This window comes from Oratosquilla oratoria, chromosome 4 (genome assembly GCF_046742065.1).
Source record: "Oratosquilla oratoria isolate Oo_2021 chromosome 4, ASM4674206v1, whole genome shotgun sequence".
NCBI classification, from domain to species: domain Eukaryota; kingdom Metazoa; phylum Arthropoda; class Malacostraca; order Stomatopoda; family Squillidae; genus Oratosquilla; species Oratosquilla oratoria.
Genome location: NC_134780.1, coordinates 20,371,171 through 20,394,071, shown reverse-complemented (window position 1 = coordinate 20,394,071; position 22,901 = coordinate 20,371,171). Strand labels below are relative to the sequence as shown.

Here is a 22,901-nt window from a genome sequence, read left to right as displayed (position 1 = left end):
TGGAAAGTTGAAGACCAGACCCCGTGAGTGTTGCTCATTTCCTGTATACTACAGTTAGGTAAATACTGCTCTACACTCACCTTGTAGATAGTTCCTCAAAATTTCTTCCTCAGATTACATGCAAAACCAGTGTCTATGACTGATCTCGTAGGGGATATGTTATGTATAAAACATTTCTTGGCCAACAGATTGATTGAATGATATATGTATATATTTTGTTATTTATGAATTGGATAAGAATGGCTTCCACTGACTTTTGTTTACTTTTTCTTTTTGTCCACAGATGAAGTGCCCTCGTGTTCAGCACTTCCTGTGCTGCATCGGTCTCCGTACTGGAGTTCTCTCCGTAGCCTACATTGGGGTGGTATGAAGTATTTCCTGCATATGTTTTACATGCACGTACACACACACACACCGTACATGCACATCACACATGCATGCACATTTTCAACTTCTGAAGAGAGGGAAGGAAAGTAGTGGCCTTCGTCTCCAAAGTCGCTCACAAAAGAAAACACAAGATCAACTTTAATTTCTAGTTTGTTTACATCACAACCTATTGTCTTTCACTGCTATATCTAGACTAATGATGAATGATTTTGAAGGCTTCATACTAAAAAAAGGGAGTCCAATGGAAAAATTAATATAGTACAGAAAATAAAATTTGAAAAGATAAGTCTGAAGTTGGATATTCTGCCATGGAGGTGAGTGAAGTTCTGAAAGAGTTGGAAAGATTTAGACTTAATTTCCTTACATGAAACTAGATTATATGATCTGGAGAAAAACTTGAGCAGGAAAAGGAAACAAACATGGCTTAAAAAATAAAGATTGATTGAGAAGGGAAAATGAACCTTTGATAAATGACAAATCTTACCATGAAGGATAAAGAGGATAGGCCAACAACAAATGAGGGTAGGAGAAATAGAGTAACCTTTAAAGAGATAACGGAGCAACAGGAAAGGGAAGAAGGACTAGTCAAGGTTATAAAAATCCCTCTTCAATGATGTAGACAAGTCTAGATGCGTCTTACTCTTTGGATGCCAAGAAGAATACAAAACCTCATGAAAGTTGTCAAGAAAAAGAAATGTAAATGATCAGGAAAATTACATCAACTCTAGGGAAGGATTTGGATGTAACAGACCAGACTGACAGCGTGCATAGGTTAGGCAAATATAAGAGAAATTGTGCATGTCCAGTGAAAATAAAGTTCAAGTCGCAAGCCATGCCAAAAGAAGTAATCAGTAAGTCTTGGAAGTTAGTACAAGAAGGGAATTGACAACATCAAAAGTGGCAAAATTTTCACATTGAATGAGAATCAGACAAGAAACAATGGTCTCAAACTGTCCAGAAATAGATTCAATTTGGATGTAGGTAGAAACAACTTTGCCAACACTTTCTCAAACAACACAACATACACATTGCAATTCAGAATCAGACAAGAAACAATGGTCCTCAAACTGTCCAGAAATAGATTCAATTTGAAGTAGGTAGAAACAACTTTGCCAACACTTTCTTAAACAACACAACATACACATTGCAATTCTACAAGAAACAAAATTAAGACACTCACACAAAACACCATCATTTCATAATTACACCACCATCAGACAAGACCGGACTGACGGCAATGGCGGTGGACTCATCACCCTGATCCACCATTCCATCTGTTTTGTGGACACAAGTGCCACAACCAAAATTCTCCTCCCTACCACAGATAACACAACTGAAACCCAATCCATTCGTATCCGCACAGGCAACAATTCAACACTAACAATAGTTAACATGTACATTCCCCCCCCAATCATCCCCCACAGTTCCAAACACCTTCAGACCTCAACTCAGCCAACTAACCTCAATCCCCCACCTGATCATGGGTGGTGACTTCAACGCCAAGTCGTCTGCCTGGTTTGTCGACAACCCTGACACAGACAGAGGGCTTGATATACAGACTCAATTCGACTCATTGACTATCATGAACAACACACATAATCATACACATATCCCATACCAAGCCCTCTACACTCCCTCCTCTCCTGATATCACCTTTTGCTCCCCCTGCCTAACCCCAACAACATCATGGAGAGTGGTCGGAGCCCTTGGTTCTGACCACCTTCCAATCAACATCACCCCCAAAACAAATGCACCCCAGCTGGCCACAGACACACTTACACCAATTACAAGAGAGCTAACTGGGAAGCCTTTAATGAAGAGACAGAACAACATTTTGAAACACTTAACAGTACACCAATCACAAACATAAACAATGCTGTGCACGCATTTAATACAATCATACAAAACGCAGACAAGAGATACATCCCTAGAGGCAACAGAAAATCAAACAACCCCAACTTCACACCAAAATCCTAGGCCTCATCAGACAACGTGACACACTTAAACACGATACCCCCACACCTATCCCTCAAAACATAGCAGACCAAATACAAACACTAAACACTGTGATTGCCAATAAAATACTTGAACAAAAAACACAAAATTGGCAAAACTTTATCAATACACTTGATCACAAAACAAACACCAGCAAATTGTACAAAACACTCAACAGCATCACACTATCCAACACTAACACTACACGCTCTCACGCAGCAATAATCACAACAACAGATAATCTACCCTCAAACAGACAACAAGCAAACGCACTCATACGTCATTTCGCACAGACGAGCCATCTTACATCTCACCCTGACGACCGACGCACCATTCGACGTAAGAAAGACTTCCCACAGACTCAGACTATACACCCTTCATAGACAGTCAGACAAAACTCATAATGCATAGTCTCAAGCACTCGATCTGCCTGTGGCCCTGATAACATAAGCAACATCCACCTAAAACACATTGGACCACAAGGTATACACGCACTCACAAACATTGCAAACTACAGCTATTCACACAACACTATACCCGACATCTGGAAGCATGGTAAAATAATCACCATTTCCAAAACCGAACAAAGACCCAACAATCCCAACATCGCACCGCCCAATCACACTTCTCTGCACCCCCTCTAAAGTCCATTGAACGCCTAATACTTAAACTTGTCACACCATATATTCCCCTTGCTGACTCACAACACGGTTTTAGGCCACTACACTCCACAAACACTCTTCTGACAAACCTCACACAAAGAATTTTAGATGGCATCAATTCAGATAGGCCCCACCACAGAACACTTCTTATAACATTGGACATTAGTAAAGCTTTTGATGCTATCCCCCCGCCACAACCTAACAAATAAAATATATAACACAGACATGCACAATAACACCAAAAGATGGCTGGCCAATTATCTGGCAAGCAGGAATGCTCATGTGTCATATAATGGCCAATCATCGCACATCAGAAACATTAAGAACGGAGTACCACAGGGCTCAGTTCTATCCCCCACATTATTTAATCTATACATGCATGACTTACCCACGCCAGACACCTCAGAAATACAAATCTCTTCCTACGCAGACGACATAACAATCACATGCACACATCGTAACACAGACAAAGCTGCAGAAATAATCCAGCCTTACCTTGACACACTCAACACATGGTTCATCACAAACAGACTCAAAATAGCTCCAACCAAATCTACAGCAACACTTCTCACCAACTGGACAAAAGAACACAAATACATACCTCATCTCTACATCAACAACACTCTAATACCACACACAAACACACCGAAAATTCTTGGTGTAACATACGATACATCCATGTCATTCAAACAACACCTCACAAACATAAAAAACAAATGCACACCTAGACTTAACGCACTCAAGTCAATCACTGGAACAACATTTGGACAAAACAAAGAAACTAATATAACAATATACAAACAATGCATACGCTCAGTGATGAATTATGCGAGTCCTGCATGGGCTCCTAATCTCAGTGAGACACACCACAACACCCTTCAAATCATACAAAACAAAGCCCTAAAAACAATTACAGGCTGCACAAATACATCACCTACAGACCAATTTACACCATGAAACAAAAGTCCTCAAAGTCAAGGACCACCTCGACATGAGAGGCACACAAACACTTGCTGCAGCCACCACAAACACATCACACCCGCTACACTACATAGCAGAACACCCACACACACCAAGAAACATTAAAACTACACCCATAGACCTTTATACACACAGATACTCTCTTCTCTTCCTCCACAACCACCAAATACCAGCCTCCGGAAACATATTCATAATCATATCACTCACCGCTCCATTAACACACTGAAAGACAACACACTGCTACATGCCAGACCCCCTGATATCCACCCTTCTGAATCCTCTCTCCCACGTAAGGACAGAGTCCACTTGGCCAGACTGCGATGCGGTCACCACCCAGCACTTCTAAGCTACCAGAAGAGGCTGGACGACCGTGTTGTGAACAGCTGCCCAGGATGTAACACTTCACCCCATACCATACAACACATAATGGAAGACTGCATTATACACAATCATGCACGGCAAACAACACAACATACACTCTATAAAGGATTTGTGGGAAAACCCAGTTTCGGCTGTGGCCTTCCTTGGGGAGACGGACTGCTCGGACAGACAGTCTAGGGAACGACAACAACAACAACCATGTAGTTAATGAATGGAATAAACTTCCTGCGCAGGTAGTGCAATGTAGTTCAGTTCGAAGCTTTAAGAATCATTTAGATAAACACCTAAGCAAGATGCTGTAATGATTATAATTTATTTTATATTGTTTGTTTTTGTTTTGTTATCATTTGTCTGTTTGATTTTCATTTAGTATTAGTTATATGTCAGTTTATCATTATTTACTATTTACCTGTTTGTTTATTATTTAACTATACCTATGCATTTATTTATGTATTTTATTTGTTATTTACACCATTATAGTCTTTATTTATTAATTTATCATTATGATTTTTTTTCGCATCCGACCTAGATATGGACCAAAAGGTCTCCTGTCGGCATGCTCCGCCTTTGTAATCCTTTGTAAAGAAAAGTTAAAAAATATTTGGATTAGGAAAGATGCTAAAGAAGAGAAATGGGTAAAGACAAAAGCTCTTAGAGGAAGCCAAAGCCAAAAATGAAAGGAGGAGCAAAGGAAAAAGAGGAGTTTTTTGGAGAATTGTCAATCAGAAGTTGAGGAAATGGTTTCTCAGAAAACAAGAAGGCAGTATTGCAAAGCACTACAAAGAAACTTAGAATGATATATGCTAATGCTGATGGTTTACTATCAGCTAATTGGAGAGAAATAACTACTTAAGGGTAAATGAGCCTGATATATTGTCTAGTAGACACTAAACTCCCAAAAAATGTCAATATACAGTTTGGGAAAAAGAGATACACCTGGAGAAGAGACAGAGAAGATAAAAAGGGTGGAAGAGTGTTTGTGATAAGAAGTCATATAAAGGTGGAAGAAGCATATCTTGAGTGAAGGTTGGGCTGAAGCAGTTCACCAGAAGATTGGTACTAAAGGGCACAGAAAAATATTGAACAAAATAGTAACATAGTCCTTATTGGAGATTTTTATTGTGGTCAGGTCAACTGGGAGGATTGGAAAGCAAATGGCGAAGATTCCTAGGGAAATACCCTGTTGAGTATAGCAATGGAGAACACAATGACCCAGTGGGTAAAAGAAGTGACCCGGGTAAGAGGAGATGATGCTCCCACAAGATTAGATCAGTTACTAACCAAAGAGCCAGACATCATCAGCTCCTTGAACTACCTTTGCCCAATAAGAAAAAGTGACTGTGTTGCAATTTAATTTCAGCTGGAGTATGAGGAAATAGAGCCAAGGAATGAATCACATAGGCAAGGAAGACGTATTAGGAAAGCAGATTACTTAGGGTTGAAAAATTCTTTGAAGAAACAAACTGGGAAGAAGTCATTAATACCACAGAAATGAGGAGGAAATGGGAAATCTTTCTTGACATTTACAACCTAGGAATGAACAAGCATGTCAAAGACTAAACAAAAGAAGCAAAAACGGGATTGGTTTAACCAAAAGTGAGATTGCAAAAAAGGTCAGGCATGTGGCTTGGGGAAAATGGAGAAAGAAAAGAAGCAATAAAACAAAAGAAGCTTACAAACAAGCTAGGAATGACTATACCAGAATTCACAGGGAAGAAGAAAGTAATTTTGAAAGAGGTTAAGTAGAAACATGCAAAGGTGTACCAAAACTGTTTTACAGGTTCATAAATGGGAGATTGAGACATGGGGGGGAAAATCACCAAGTTAATAGTATATGGTAAGGTCTTTGAAGTGGCCTCAGCTCAGGCAGAAATAATGAAGGTTTCCAATCAGTCTTCTCAAAAGAGTGCACCCTTTGGAGAAAAGTGAGGGAAACAGTAAACCATATTTAGCAGATATAAATCTAGAAATGAGAGAAGTGATCAATCTCTTGGGATCATTGGATGTGACAAAAGCCTCAGGACCTGACGGGATCTCAAACTGGATACTTAAAGAATGTAGGGAACTAGTGGACAAGATCCACAGTCTTATTACATGTTCATTGGAAGAAGACATTGCACCACTTGGTTGGAAAAGGGCAAATAAGGTGCAAATTCACAAAGGTGGAAATTAGGAGCACTATTAAATTGTAGGCTAGTATAACTAACCAGCACAATAGTGAGATTATGTGAAAGATCAATGGACCAATTATCTTGAAAATATCAACATTTTGACATACAAGTCTGTTTGGCTTCAGATCTGGAAGGTCATGTGTATTGAACCTTTGCTTTTACGTGAGTGACTGATGTACTGCAAGTGAGAGAGAGAGAGAGGGGTGGATGGAATGCATGTACCTGGACCTAGAGAAGGCACTTGATAAAGTACCCCACAGTCAACTTGTGTGGAAATTGGAGCATGTTGGAGGACTGAGAGGTAAACTACTAGAATGGATTAAAGACTTTGAAGGAAAGATACATGAGGACAGTAGTAAAGGACAAGATTTCAAGCAGTAATAAGCAGAGTTCCACAAGGTTCAGTGCTTGTACCAATAATGATTCTTGTCTGTTGCTAACCTCTTCATTACAAGTTGAATATTCATGCACACATTAGCTGCCTGATGCATCACAGTACATGCATTATGAAATATAAAGTTACAGTTGTCATACATGTTCTTCCACCCAGAATACCACAGAAAGTGTAATCAAGCCTGTTCACAGAATACAGGGGTCACTGGGCTTCAACTACAAAATGAATATAATTAGGATGCTGACGCTGGCATCCTCATATACTCACTAGTGCCTCATGACACATAGGCATGTTGGTATTCTAGGGAAGGAACATCAAGTTATGCTAACATGTTTGCAGATGATGCAAAAATCATGAGTAGAGTGAAGAATTAGGAGGATGGTAGAATATTGCAAAAATATCTAGATATTTTTGCATGGAGCCAAGAATGGGAAATCAAGTTCAATACCAAAAAATGCAAAGTACTGGAAATGGGTAATATCAGTAAAAGGCCATCCTTAAAGTATTCTTTGGGAAGCAAACCCATTACAAAAGTAAATGAGGAGAAAGATTTGGAAGTCTTCATAAATGACAACCTGTGTCACCTGAGAGACAGATCAGCAGGATTGTTGGAGAGACGTATGGACTACTGCAGAAGATTAAAGTGGCATTCCATTATATGGATAAAGAGATGATGAAAAAATTCATGGAAACCCTGATACGTCCAAGACTGGAATAGCAGTAGTTGGGGGGAGTTGAAAAATTACATTTTTCTTCAGTTTTTCCTTAGAATTAGCCACAAGCATAGTATCATCCTTGGTAAGAAAAATTATCCTCCCATGAACTGTCATAGATATTTTTTAAAACTAAAAACATATCATAGATATTTGCAATGACTCACTTCCTCTTACAAGCTATAGATAATAGGCAGTCAAGAACACCCTTTGGAACTGATACTGTATGGCTTATTCATTCATAAACACAAGTTGAATTAGCAATGCAAAAGAATATTCTCTAAGCTTGTACATTCATTGGTGCATGAAACAAATAGTTTTGTTGTTTAGTCTGTACTGGTAATAACTATTTTAATTGCAGATTGGTGATATTTTATCACTTTTTACCATCATGGTAATAATAGCTAATAAAAGGGAAATGTTTGAAGATGACGATACAGGACTAAGGGAAGAAATGTGTAAGTATTTGGCAATATTTTTTGTATATGTTGTATAGTATGCCTCTCGGAAAATGTAATTTTTGTTCAGATACCTTACTAGCTTCTGGGCAGATTTCTTTCATGTAGATTTTACTTCAAAGAGAAGGGGGCTGGGGCTAGAGAGAGAGAGAGATGGAGGTTAGGGGCAGGAGATAAAGAGGGAGAATGGGGGTCAGGAGGTAGAGATAATTGGGGCGGCAGGGGGAGGCAAACATGTTAGGAGGATTGATGGGTATAAAATTCCAGTGTATTTGTCAATTGTACATTAGATAGAATCCAACTCTGTTGATCCTGAGTAATCAGTGTTGCATGAGCTTGTGTTTAGCAAGCACTTGGTCAGGTGATACTTGGGCAGTGAGGTTCTCCAATGTTGGAATGGCCTGGCTAAGTGTGGGAAGACTTGATAATGTACTTATGAGCCTCATGGTAAGAAGAAAATGCAAATACAAGGATACAGAGGGATAGGAGGAAAGGAGAGAGGAGGAAGGGTAGGGTTCTTGTCTTTTAGCTTTTCTGACAGTCTTGGTTTGGCCACCACCCTTGCAAGCATGTGTTAAAAGAGAACGAATGATGATTATATATCCAAATAGAACAAATTTTGTATTGATATGTGTATGTAAAATTTTTCTTTTCTTTCAAGTAAGGAGAGCTGGTACCCAAGAAGTACCCACATTACTTGTGAGCATTGGACTGTTGGGCCTCCTTATATGTGGAGTGATAAAAGTAAGTAACATTCTAATGCTTCATTCAAATGTAGGAAGTGAATGGGAATAGGAAAGACTGGAGATTTAATCCTTATTATCCCATCTGTCCTCTTCCCACCCACTTCAACTTGTCTAAATGTCACAACATACAAATGTACATACATACATATACCAAGGCTTTTTCCCCCCTACAAGGGGGGTAGCCAAAAAGAAAAAGGCATAAAATCATTCCCACCCATTCCATCCCTGAATACACTCCACACCCCTCCACCCTCCCTCTTATCTTAGCACCTCCTGAAATGACGGGTCATCCCTGCACCTTGTCCACTGCCCTGGGTCAGAAGCAGTGTCGCAAGACACAGCACATCCACAGCAAGGCCGCTTCTTTAAATCGGCGACCCCCATTCTCCGTCCCCCCATTGCATAAAATGAGAGGACGGGGAGAAATCCCTTTGGGCTGCGTCAAATTCGCTCACACGTACTACCTCACCCCCCATCCACCCGCCCATTCCACCTCATGCAATCACAACATCATCCATATACAACCATTCTCCATTCACCCCTGTCTTCTGTCCTCTCCTGTCCTTCCTCAACAGACATTCCCCTCTTCCCCAAAGCCCCCTTCACCCCATCCATCCACCTCATCCTAGGACGTCCCCTCATGTTCACTCCCTCCACATCTGCCTTCCACACCTCTTTTACTAGTCTTTCTTCACGCATTCTTTCCATGTGTCCAAACCATCCTAATATTCTTTCATCAACCCTATCTCCCAGCTCCTTTTCCACCCCTGTTCTCCTCCTCACCTCCTCATTTCTCACTCTATCTAGCCTAGTAACCCCCATCATACTTCTCAGACACCTCATCTCAAACACATTCAAACTCCTTCTCTCTTCTTCTCTTATGTTCCATGTTTCTGCCCCATACAGTGCTGTTGGCACAATCGCTCCTTCATACAGTCTCCTCTTAGCATCCATTCCCAAATGTCTATTCCTCATTACACTCTTTAATCCACCAAGGCATTTGCTTGCTTCTCTCAATCTACATTCTACCTCCACTTTCACTCCACCTTTCCCTGCCACATTTGCACCCAAGTATCTAAAACTATCCACTTCCTCCAGTCGCTCTCTCTTAATGCTCACTTCCAGTCTACTGCCACTTTCACCCCTTGTACATCTCATCACCTTACTTTTACCCACATTTATCTTTAGCTTTCTTCTATCACACACTCTCCCAAACTCTGTCACCAACTTCCTCAATCCCTCCTCCGATCCTGCCACAAGCGCAGTGTTGTCCGCAAACAACAGCTGGCTCACCTCCCACTTTTCTCCATTTTCTTTAACCATCTCCAATCCCTGACCCACTACCCTTGCATTTACCTCTCGCACCACCCCATCCATGTATAAGTTGAACTGCCATGGCGACATAACGCATCCTTGACGAAGTCCCACCTTTACCTCGAACTACTCACTCTCTCCATTTCCAATCCTGACACAAGCTCTACTACTCTCATAAAAACTCTTGACAGCTCCCAGAAGCTTTCCTCCTATCCCGTATATCTGCATAACCTCCCACAGTGCCTTCCTGTCTACCCTATCATAAGCCTTTTCCAGATCCATGAAAGACCAAAAAACATCCTTCCCCTTTCCTATAGCTTTCTCACATATCTGTCTTACCACAAAGATCTGATCTACACAACCTCTACCTGTCCTAAATCCACACTGTTCCTCACCAATTACTCCCTCTGTTCCTCTCCTAATCCTCTCAATCAAGATCCTCCCATAAGCCTTCCCAACTACACTCAACAAGCTAATCCCTCTGAAACTACTACATTCACACTTGTCCCCTTTTCCCTTGTAAAGAGGAACTATACAGGCACTCCTCCAGTCCTCCGGCACTGCACCCTCTCTCCAACAAACATTAAATAACCTCACCAACCAGTCCACCATCACTGTACCTCCCTTTTTCAGACATTCCGCATGGCATCCATCCAGACCAGGTGCCTTACCTGCTTTCATCATCTTAACAACTGCCTTCACCTCATCCTTCCTTATTTCTCCTCCATTCTCCTCATTCATCACTCTCATTTTCTTCGCACTTCCCACTGCAGCAATCTTTCCTTCCGTATCCTTCTTCACATTTAGCAACTCCCTAAAATATTCTGCCCATCTTCCCCTTACTGCCTTCTCTTCCATTATCATCTCTCCATCTGCACCTTTTACCTTTTCTTCTCTACTTGATTCGCCTCCTCTTCCTCTTAATTTCTTTCCAAAACATCTTTTTATTACTTTCAAAATTTTCTGTCAAACTCTTACCCCATTTCACATCTGCTCTCCTCTTTGCCACCTTTACCTTTTGCTTTACTTCTCTTTTCTTTTCTTTGTACCTCTCATATGACTCCCTCGTCCTATTTTGTAACCAATCTGTGAAAGCTCGCTTCTTCTCTTCTACAACCTTCTTTGTTTCCTCATCCCACCATTCACTACCCTTTCTTCTATTTCCCCCTGTCCTTCTTGTTCCACACACCATCCTTGCACACTTTATGACTCCCTCCTTGAACCATCCCCATTCCTCCTCCACACCCAGCTCTACTCCCTCCCACTCCTCCTTCAGCTTCTTTCCGTACTCCTTCTCCTTGTCCTTCTCATTCAAGGAGTTCACTCTAAGAACCTCCCTACCTTTTGTCCCTTTCCTTCTTCCTCCATCTATCCTCCACTTTCAACTTACCTTCCACCAAAAAATGATCTGATATTCCCCCACCCTCTCCCCTTAGCGCATGTACATCCTTAACTCTTCCTATCATAATCCTATTTACCACTACATAATCCATGAACGCTCTGTCTACCACCCTTCCCTCCACCACCCTCTCCCATGTGTACTTATGCTTGACTTTCTTCCGAAACACTGTATTTGCTATCATCAACTCTTTCTAGACAGATTTCCACCATCAACTCTCCACTATGATTCTTTCCTGGAACTCCACATTTCCCAACCACTCCATCGATGGGACCTTTTCCCACCCTAGCATTAAGGTCTCCCAGTACTATCACATTGACATTTCTTCCCAAATCCTCTATGCACTCGTTTAGATCTATCCAAAAGGCCTCCCTTTCTTCTACACTCTTCTCACTTCCAGGCCCATATGCACTTACAAAGACCCACATCTCCTTCCCCAGTTTCACCTTCATCCACATTATCCTTGAGGAAACCTCCTTCCACTCCACTACCCGTTTACCTATCTCTTCACTTACTAGAATAGCCACCCCTTCCCTCCCATGCCCTCTCTTCACTCCTGATAACCTCCCACTTACACTCCCAAACATACACTCACCCTTCCCTTTCAACTTGGTTTCACTCAAAGCCAACACGTCCATCTTTCTTCTCACAAACATACTACCTATCTCTTCCCTTTTACTCTCATCTGTGCCACATCCACGCACATTAAAAGACCCAAACCTTAGGGTGCTGGTCCGAGGCCTTCCAGCCCCTCTTATGCCTTCTCTTATTCTTTCCCCTGTGGGGCTACAAGGAGAAGGATGCCTAGTTCCAATCCCTGTCCCTTTCTTCTCGCCTCTTACGATCCAAGTGTGAATACTTGGTGGCAGTATTCTTTTCCCCCACCACAGGGAATTCCCCCATCACAGAAAAGGAATACTCAGAGAAATGTTACAGGACAGCAACAAATGTATATCAGATAATATTCAGCGTAGTACAAGATATTGAATGTAACCTTAATACAGTAATATGACAATAAATGATTTAGAAAATATTGAAATATGAGGTCTGGAAATTATCCAGCCATTATGAATATTTACAGAATTGGTCATGCAATCCTAATAGAACTTGGCAGACACTAACAGAAGATCCTACTGCACATATGTGAGTGGCCATTCCCCCATGTAACACCTCTGTTACTTGTCAGACATGGGAAAATGGCTGCTCGCGTATGTGCAGTAGGGTCACCTGTCAGTGTCTGCCAAGTTCTATTAGGATTGCACAACCAATTTTGCAAATATTCATATTGGCTTGATACTTTCCTACAGAAAGCATATGTATTGTTAATTTTCAGTGATAACTATTAAGGGGTGGATATAGGTCATGAAATGTCCTAAGGAAAATAGGACAGATGTGAATGTAGTAGTTTTAGAGGGATCATTTGAGTGTATTTAAAAAATCATATGGGTGTTGAGAGGATTAGAAAAAGAATAGGAATAATTGATTTTTTGACCTGAAGAAGGTTTGACATTTGACAGGAAGGCACTATGAGAGGTATTGCGGATGTATGGGACAGTTGTTAAAGGCAGTCAAAAACTTTTACATGAGTAAGTGAAGTGGCCCTGCTGTGGATGTGCTGTGTCTTGCTGCATTGCTTCCAACCTGGGCAGTGGGCATGAGACAGATGACCCTTCATCCATGAGGAGCTAAGATGAGAGGAAAACCAGGGTGGTGGATGGGAATGGAATGGGTGTGTGCCTTTGGCTTGACTACCTCCCTTATAAGGGTGAAGAACCTCATTGTATATAAATAGTAGAGCTTGTGTTAGGGTTGGAAATTTAGTGATTTGAGGTGAAGGTATGGCTGCAACAGTGTTGTTTTACATCACCTTGGTTGTTCAATATGTACATATGGATAGTATGGGAGGTAAACAAGGGTGATGGTCAGGGGATTGGTGATGGTTAGTGAAAGTAAAGGGAAGCTAGAGGTGAGCCAGTGGTTTGCTGATGACACTACACTTGCTACTGGGTCAGAGGAAGGTCTAAGGCAGTTGTTGACAGAATGTGGAGAGGTATGCGATGAGAGGAGAAAGTTGCATGTAAATGTGGGTAAAATTAAGGTGACGAGATGTTCGTGGGGTGAGGGTGGCAGTGAGTTAGAGCTAAGTCTTAAAGGAGAGTGGTTAAAGGAAGTGGGTAGATTTTAAGTATTAAAGGTCACATAGCAAGGAATGGAGGGGTGAGGATGGAGGTAAACTATGTATAAGAACATAATGGAGACTGCAAGAGACCATAAGGCCTACACTAGGCAGTTCCATGTCCATTATCACATGTCATTCCCATCCATAAAATTGTCTAACCATTTCTTAAAACAACTGATAGTTTTAGTGCTCACTACATGGTTACTAAGTCTATTCCTATTTAAATCTATGACTGTGAATCCTGCCCTGTTGTCTTAATATGGTGACCTTGTTTGTGTCACCCTTGTTAAAGCCTTTGATCCACTTGAACACCCCTATTAGATCACCCCACACTGCGTCTTTCCAGGGAGTGCAAGTTACAGTTCCTAAGCCTCTCCTCATAAGGTAAATTTCTGAACCCTTGTATCATTTGGTCATTCTCCTCTGTACTGATTCTAGTGAATTAATGTCCTTTCTATAGGATGGAGACCAAAATTGTACCGCATAATCAAGGATGGGTCTAACTAATGCCAGATAGTTTGATAATTACCTCTGCACTTCTGTTCGTAACCATCCTAGCAATGAAATCTAATGCTCTGTTAGCTTTATTCCTGATGCTAATGCACTGTTTCCTGGATTTAATATTGGGACTGTAGAACTCCCAAGTCTTGCGCTCAGTTTTCTCAAAAAAGTGTTATCCAAGCTATACAGGTTTCCCCCACGATTGGATTACATTCCTGAAAACCAGATCAAATAACAAAGGATCGGATAGTGAACTTAAGTTTTAATAGGATTTAATTCAATGGATAGGGTAGCCTTGGCCTAGCCTATATTTAGAGAGAGATATAACACCTTTCCACGTCATCAAAACACATTATTTTTTTATACAGTGGTTTCCCTGGTAGGCCTATATCCACTGGAAAGGGCAGAAAAAGAGGCTCTGTAGAACACCGCTAGTCTTACTAAAATCCTGAGGAAACCTTCTCCCAGTCATCAGAAGTGGTAGGGCTTGATGAATCTTGGCAGCAGAGGTGGACGCAAGAGCACCAAACGTAGACTGGAGAGGTGATGGAGGTGAGTCTGGATCAGCTGATGCAGGTTGGGAGGGAGTGGCAAGTTTGAAGAAGCTGGAATTTTTTTTTTTCTTCTTTTTTCTTTTTTCTTATATAACTTTGTAGACCTTGAAGGCTTGCTCGACATTATAGGCAACTGTTTCACTTTGTGCTGGGTTTGGGTTCCTTTCCTTTATTTTTTCAATGATTGCATCTAGGCCAGAGAACACATCAAGAAGTAATTTGATGTCAAGGCTTTGCTAGGGCACATCATCATCATCATTGCCATGGAGAGGTCGTCTTGTTCCAACTCCATCAGATCTTCATTGTTGAGTGGCTTATCATGGGACTGTAGCAATTCATTCACATAATCTTCTTACAACTCCTTGAAGCTAGGCAATAGGTGAAACCCTGATGATGTCCTTACGAATGGGTCTCACATCACTAAATCCAATGAAGTCAACAGCTGGCTTGATACACTCAGGCTACAGTTTCTTCCAGCAGCCATTCATTGTTTAAGTGGGCTTGTCTGGGCTGTCAGTCATGTCAATCAGCTGACTCTTTGTGCGGCACTGGTGATATGCCTTGAAAGTGGCAATCACATCTTGGTCCATGGGCTGGATGAGTGGTGTTGTGTTTTTGGGCAGAAACATCACCTCTATATTGTCTGCCCAATCTTCCATGGTTGTTGGGTGGCTTGGGGCATTGTCAACCAGCAGGAGGAAATGGTTGGCAATTTTTTTCTTTGGCAGCATAGTCACCCAGTGCAGGGGACAAATAATTTGCAACATAATACTGGTTCATAGAAGATGTCATCCAGGCCTTCTTGTTGGATCTATATATCACTAGGAGATATTCTTTCACATGGCCTTTAAGTGCTCTTGGGTTTTCATAGCGGTAGATCAGTAAAGGCTTCAGCTTCAGGTCCCCAGTTGCATTACCACCCAGTGTCAAGGTCAGTCTTTGGATATTTTAAATCCTGGCGTTGTTTTCTCCTCCTTAGCAATAAAGGTTGTGGATGATATTTTCTTCCAATACAGGCCTGTCTTGTCATAGCTTATCACCTGTTTGGCACTGTAGACACACTCTTCAGTGTGTTTTTTCAGTGATGGTATGAATGCTACAACAGCAGGCTCATCAGAACTTGCTGCCTCACCAGTCATCTTGATGTTGCATAGGGCAGCTTGGGCTTTAAAACAGTCAAACCAACCCTTACTGGCACTGAAAGTTGACCCATCCTTAACTTCTTATCCCGTCTTATGTAAATCATAAATTGAGAGGGCATTTGTTGTCACAAAGGAGGTAGAAAGAGAATTGCTGTCGTGAAACAGGTCATCAGTCCACAGACTTAATAGTCTCTCCATTTCCTCCATTATTGGTTCCCTCTGCCTTGTCAGTGTCTTTGCCATTAATGTAGAACCTGTTTCACCAGTGTTTTTTACACTGTCTTCTTGTTTTATTATTGTGGAGACAGTTGATTGGGGCAACTGCATGATTCAGGGAGTGGAATTAGTCCCTTCACCTCCCTCAACAATAAACTCTTCCTTGGTCTTTTGGGCTTTATCTCACCAGTAGTAGTTGTTGCAGGCCACTTGGAACCCATCACCTTGTGTATTACTCTCATAAAAGCAACAGTGAATGTGAAATAGTCGCACAAAATACAGACACTGATGCATGGGCCAAGGGAGTAAACACAACTAAATAAAGAGCAGGAACAAGTTTTGATGAGTGACCGATGGAACGTGGATGGCACTTTGATCACAGTGCATTTGTTCATGGTTTGATGATCATATAATCGAGTGCCCACATAGAAAAAAGAGCAAGTGGTATCAATTCAAAAGGATCATATAAGTGAAATGTCAGATATCGAACTGTTGAATAGCAAGGGAAACCTGCATCTGCTTGTGGGGTTGTGTAGCCCTATGTTTAACATGCTGCACTTTGAGATATTAAAGTCCATTTGCCTTTTCACCCATCATGTGAACAATTTAAGATCTTCCTGCAGAATTGTGGAGTCTTTTGACCTAATTAGGCTTTCTATTTTAGTGTCTCCACAAACTTAATGATGTCACTATTAACCCCATTGTTCAAGTCGTTTATATACATAGTGAACAATAAGGGGCCCAAAACAGAGCCTTGGGGAACTCCACTAGAAACCCTCCCCGATTTGGATTTTATACCATTTGGGTGACCTACTGTTTTCTGTCACTTATCCAAGACCTAATCCATTGAAACAGTTGTCCTCCTATGCCATGGACTGACTTTCAGTAGTCTCAGGTGGGCAACATTGTGGAACACACTGCTAAAGTCAATGTAAATAACATTGTAACTATCATTGTTATCTGACAATGGAGAGAAGCAAGTAAATGTCTTGGGAGAATGAAAAGTGTGGTGAGAAATAAGTAGGGATGGATGCAAAGAGAAAACTATAAAAGGGCAAGTGTGCTTACAACACTGGATCTGAGACATAGAATTTAAAAGAGGCAGAAAGAAGGAATTTAAACTTGTTTGAGAAGTGTGGTGGGGGTAACAAGGATGGATGTGTCGAGGCGAACCCCGACAGAAGAAAAAAAAAATAGAAAGAGAAAGGAAAAGAAAAGAGAAAAAGAGATGAAAATATATATATCTCATTGATCATTATAGATCAACCATTCATATGCTAGAGACTTCCACACACTTCCTGTGATAAGCGACCATTTTTCCGCTACTCCGTGACCGCCTGGTCACACCAACTGGAGGATGAGGAGTTGTACTGTACTGCTGGTTAGTCATCTGGTAGAGCATGGGGCATTGGGTAGGTGGGTACTAGTCCATATTCCATTCTTGGTTGAAAGGAAACTCGACCTTCGGCACTGCCTTTATTCTTCCAAAAACTTCCTAAAACTTCCCAAACCGGGGAGGGGAGGGAACTGAGAACTTGCGTCTCCTTTCAAAAGTACATTTTACTCCAGGACTGGTTCCCTTTTAAAAGGGAACCTTATTCAGAAACAATACTACATCAATAGGAAAATGGAGTAGGGTATCTGAAAGATTCGGGAGGCAGAATAAATCCTTACAAGACTGTAGAGAGGTAACATGAGGTTGATATGCCTCTTCCTATAATATAACATAGGATACGCCTCTTCAGAAATCTTTAAATTACCCTACTTAAAGTTTACAATTAATTTTATGCTAGGCCATGGTAGGTTAGGTGAGGCTAGAGTAACCCCCTTAAACGGAAGCCATGTCGTGACCCTCATACACAAAAAGGATCTACTTTTCATACAACAGAGTTTATGAAAGTTACGAAACATAATTATGAGAATGAAAAGGGTTATCCAAACACGTAGCAACTACACAAGGTAATTATTGCCAGCATTCGTGTAATTGCATTCCCCTCTTCCGTCTCATTTCCCCCCTCTACCGGATGTGGGCTTCTCAATTAAATTTTTTTTAAATGTTAATTAATGATTCCGACTTTAACTCTTACCTTTTATAAGGGAAAATTTCTGACTGATTTGCCTTGGTTGGCTGTCTTGGCGAGTCTACGTGGCTTTCTCTAATATGCCACGTTGGCTCGATCAAAACAAAGGGGCCGTTCTTTATCCCCACTTGTCCGATAGCGAGATTATGACTTAATTTTTACATAGTAACATTTTTTTTAACATGTTTGTTAACGAATCCAGTTCCTTTTATGGATTTCTTTATAATTAATTTTAATCATTACAATGGTAACTTAAAAATGTTAGAGCTGGATGATGAATCAATTTCTAAGTATTTCCAAATTTTAAAGGGGTAGCTTTTCCCCCTGACAGATGGAATAAGAAATTGAGTTGAGGTGGAGAGCATGGAGGAAAAGGGAACTGGCAGTTAGAACTGATGAAAGACTTCTGGGATGGTTCGGACACATGGAAAGTATGAGTGAAGACAGTCTGATGAAAAAGAGTGGAAGGCAGAGATGGATAGTGAACTTGAGAAGAATAATGAGATTGATGGATGGGGTGAATTGGAAACCTGAGTAGGGAAGGGAGGAAGCAAGAGATAGGGGTGAGTGGAGAATACTTGTGAATGGATGATGAATTTACACAGCCAAAAGAGATTTCTCCTCTTCTGTTTCCATATGAGGGGATGAGGAGGGAGGGTTGCCAAATAAATGGAATGGTGGGGCCCTGTTGTGGATGTGCTGCATCTTGCTGTATTGCCTCTGACTTGGGCAATTGGCAGGAAACAGGGATGGCCTTTTATCCATGATGAGCCAAAGGAAAAAAAAAATCAAATAGGTGACAAATGGGAGTGGGATGGAAGGTGGTGGGTGCATGCCTCTCTTGGTTGCCTCCTTTACGAGATTGAAGAAACCTTTGTCATATATATATATATATATATATATATATATATATATATATATATATATATATATATATATATATATATAATATATATATATATATATAATATATATATATATAATATATATATATGTGTGTGTGTGTATGTGTGTATATGTGTGTGTGTATTTACCTAGTTGTAATATACGGGAGGGGAGCTATGCTCGTGGTGACCCGTCTTTGTATCTCTCCGCATCAAGTTTTATCTTAAAATCTTGTATAGTGTTAGCACATACTGTTTTGTTGTCTAATTTGTTCCATGTATTTATCGTTCTGTGTGGGAAACTGTTCCTTTTCAAGTTTTTTCTATAACTATCCTTTTTCAATTTTTTCCGTGTCCTCTTGTTTACCGTTTTCCCACACTAATAGGTCGTTCCTGTCTAAAACTTCCATTCCTTTCATTATTCTGTAGATAGTTATCAAATCTCCTCTTTCTCTTCTTTGTTCCAGAGTTGGTAGGTTCAATTTGGATAGTCTTTGCTCATATGTTAGTTCGGCGAGTGTCGGTGCTAGTTTGGTTGTCGCTCTTTGTAATCTTTCTAGTTTCCTAATATTCTTTTTGGTACTGGGTGTCCAAAGTGATGCTGTGTACTCAAGTTTTGGTCTTATTAGTGTAGTTAGTATTTTCCTTATCATTTCTTCGTCCATTTTAGTAAATGCCACTTTGATTGCTCTCAATAAGTTGTAGGTTTCTCTGAACATCATATTTATATGCTTATCTGGTTTCATGTCCTTTCCAATCATCACTCCAAGATCTTTTTCATAGTTTTTTTTCTATTTTTTCTTTGTGTGTGTGTATTTACCTAGTTGTATTTACCTAGTTGTATTTTACGGGAAGGGGAGCTATGCTCGTGGGGTCCTGTCTTCATATCTCATTTTATCTAAACTATTTTTAAATTCATGTATTGTTTTTGCACACACCACTTTCTCATCTAACTTGTTCCAACTGTTTATTACTCTGTGAGGAAAGCTGTTCTTTTTCAAGTCTCTTCTATAGCTGTCTTTTTTTATTTTCTTTCCGTGTCCTCTTGTGTTTCTTTTGTCCCAGTTAAGTAAGTTCTCTCTATCAAGTATCTCTGTGCCTTTCATGATTCTGTAGATGGTCAATAGGTCACCTCTCTCTCTTCTTTGCTCCAGTGTCGGTAACTCCAGTTTAGCCAATCTCTCCTCGTATGATAGGTTTGCAAGTGCAGGTGCCATTTTTGTAGCTGCTCTTTGGATTCTTTCTATTTTCTTTATATTCTTTTTGGTACTGGGGGACCACAATGTCGCCGCATACTCTAATCTAGGCCTTATCAATGTAACCAATATTTTTTTTATCATGTCTTCGTTCAAGTATGTAAATGCCACTTTTATTGATCTTAGCAAGTTGTAAGTCTCCCCGACAATTTTGTTAATCTGTATATCATAGGACAAGTCGTTCGTGATAATTACACCCAAATCTTTTTCGGATCCTACTTTCTTTACTTCCTTGGTTCCAATTGTATATTTTCCTGATATTCTGTTTTTGCTTTTTCCAAACTCCATTATGCTACACTTCTTAGTATTAAAGTCCACTTCCCATTTCTGACTCCAGTTCCATACCCTATTTAGGTCTTCTTGCAGTGCTTCACAGTCCTCATCAGTTTCTACTTTCCTTAACAGTTTGGCGTCATCAGCAAAGAAGCTCATGTAGCAGTTCACTTCCTCGTCCATGTCATTCATATAGATAGCAAACATTATTGGTGCCAGTACAGATCCTTGAGGTACTCCACTGATCACCTCTTTCCAATCTGAATATTTTTCTCTGAGCACTACTCTCGTCTCTCTACCAGTCAGAAAGTCCTCCATCCATTTTAGTAGGTTTCCTTGTATTCCTCCTATGTGTTCCAGTTTTTTTTAGTAATTTTCTGTGTGGTACTTTGTCAAAGGCTTTTTGCAAGTCTAGGAATGCACAATCAGCCCATCCATTTCTTTCTTGCACTATGTCTATTAGTCTTGAGTAAAAGCATATTAAGTTTGTGGTGCATGATCTTCCTTGTCTGAACCCGAATTGTCTTGGGTTTAATATGTTGTCTTCCAGATGTTTTACCCATCTATTCTTGATTATTTTCTCACAAATTTTGGCTATAGTGCTTGTTAGTGATATTGGCCTATAGTTGGTGGGTTCTTCCTTGTTTCCTCCTTTATATATTGGTACAATGTTAACATTTTTCCAGTCCTTGGGTATCTTTCCTTCTTTGAGTGAGCTGTTTATTAAGATGTGTATTTTGTCTGTTAGTTCTTCTTTGCACTCCTTTAGAATCCAATTTGCAATACCATCCGGGCCATGTGATTTTCTGACATCCAGTCTTGATAGATGTTCTGATATTTCTTTTAGTGATGTTGTAAACTCACTCATGTGGGGAGATTGCTTGTTATTATCTATGTCCCAATTTTGTATTTTCTCTCTGGTGAAGACAGATTTAAAGTGATTGTTCATGACTTCGGCCATCTCTAAATCTTCTGTGTATTCTATATTTCCTTGGCATAGTTTCACCATTTCCTGTTTGGTTTTAAGTTTACCATTCACATACCGATAGAATAGCTTGGGTTGATCTTTGCATTTGTCTATAATATCCTTCTCATGGTTCCTTTTTTCCTCTCTTCTCACATTAACATACTCATTTCTGCAGTTTATATAAATTTGCCATTTGCTTTGTTTTTTCTTCTCTTATGTTCCACGTTTCTGCCCCATACAGTGCTGTTGGGACAATTACTGCTTCATACAGTCTCCTCTTCGCATCCATTCCTAAATGTCTATTCCTCATTACACTCTTTAATCCACCAAGGCATTTACTCGCTTCTCTCAATCTACATTCTACCTCCACCTTCACTCCACCTTTTCCTGCTACACTTGCACCCAAGTATCTAAAACTATCCACTTCCTCCAGTCGCTCTCCCTTAATGTTCACATAAGAGAAGAAGAGAGAAGGAGTTTGAATGTGTTTGAGATGAGGTGTCTGAGAAGTATGGTGGGGGTTACTAGGCTGGATAGAGTGAGAAATGAGGAGGTGAGGAGGAGAACAGGGTGAAAAAGGAGCTGGGAGATAGGGTTGATGAAAGAATATTAGGATGGTTTGGACACATGGAAAGAATGAGTGAAGAAAGACTAGTAAAAGAGGTATGGAAGGCAGATGTGGAGGGAGTGAACATGAGGGGACGTCCTAGGATGAGGTGGATGGATGGGGTGAAGGGGGCTTTGGGGAAGAGGGGAATGTCTGTTGAGGAAGGAAGGGAGAGGACGGAAGACAGAGGTGAGTGGAGAATGGTTGTATTTTACCTAGTTGTATTTACCTAGTTGTATTTTGCTTGTATATGGATGATGTTGTGATTGCGTGAGGAGGAATGGGCGGGGGGGTGGGGGGGTAGTATGTGTGAGTAAATTTTGATGCAGCCCGAAGGGATTTCTCCCCGTCCTCTCCTTATATGCAAGGGGGGACGGAGAGGGGGGGGGGGTCACCGATTAAATGAAGCGGCCTTGCTGTGGATGTGCTGTGTCTTGCGACACTGCATCTGACCCAGGGCGGTGGGCAAGGTGCAGGGATGACCTGTCATCCAGGAGGTGCTCAGATGAGAGGGAGGGTGGGAGGGGTGTGGAGTGTATTTAGTGATGAAATGGGTGGGAGTGTTTTTATGCCTTTCCCTTTTTGGCTACCTCCCTTGAAAGGGGGAAAAAGCCTTGGTATATGTATGTATGTATGCTTT

The 22,901-nt window shown here is 40.8% G+C and overlaps 1 protein-coding gene across 3 annotated transcripts in view; it reads left to right on the top strand.

Annotated features, from left to right (window-relative positions):
• LOC143024641 (uncharacterized) overlaps window positions 1–22,901 on the top strand; it is a 42,287-nt gene that overhangs the window by 3,923 nt on the left and 15,463 nt on the right. For all 3 annotated transcript variants that reach the window (XM_076183554.1, XM_076183552.1, XM_076183553.1), the window contains exons 2-4: window positions 284–364; window positions 8,046–8,142; window positions 8,804–8,886. In XM_076183554.1, coding sequence (XP_076039669.1) covers window positions 284–364; window positions 8,046–8,142; window positions 8,804–8,886 — 261 coding nt within the window. The remainder of the gene's footprint in view (window positions 1–283; window positions 365–8,045; window positions 8,143–8,803; window positions 8,887–22,901) is intronic.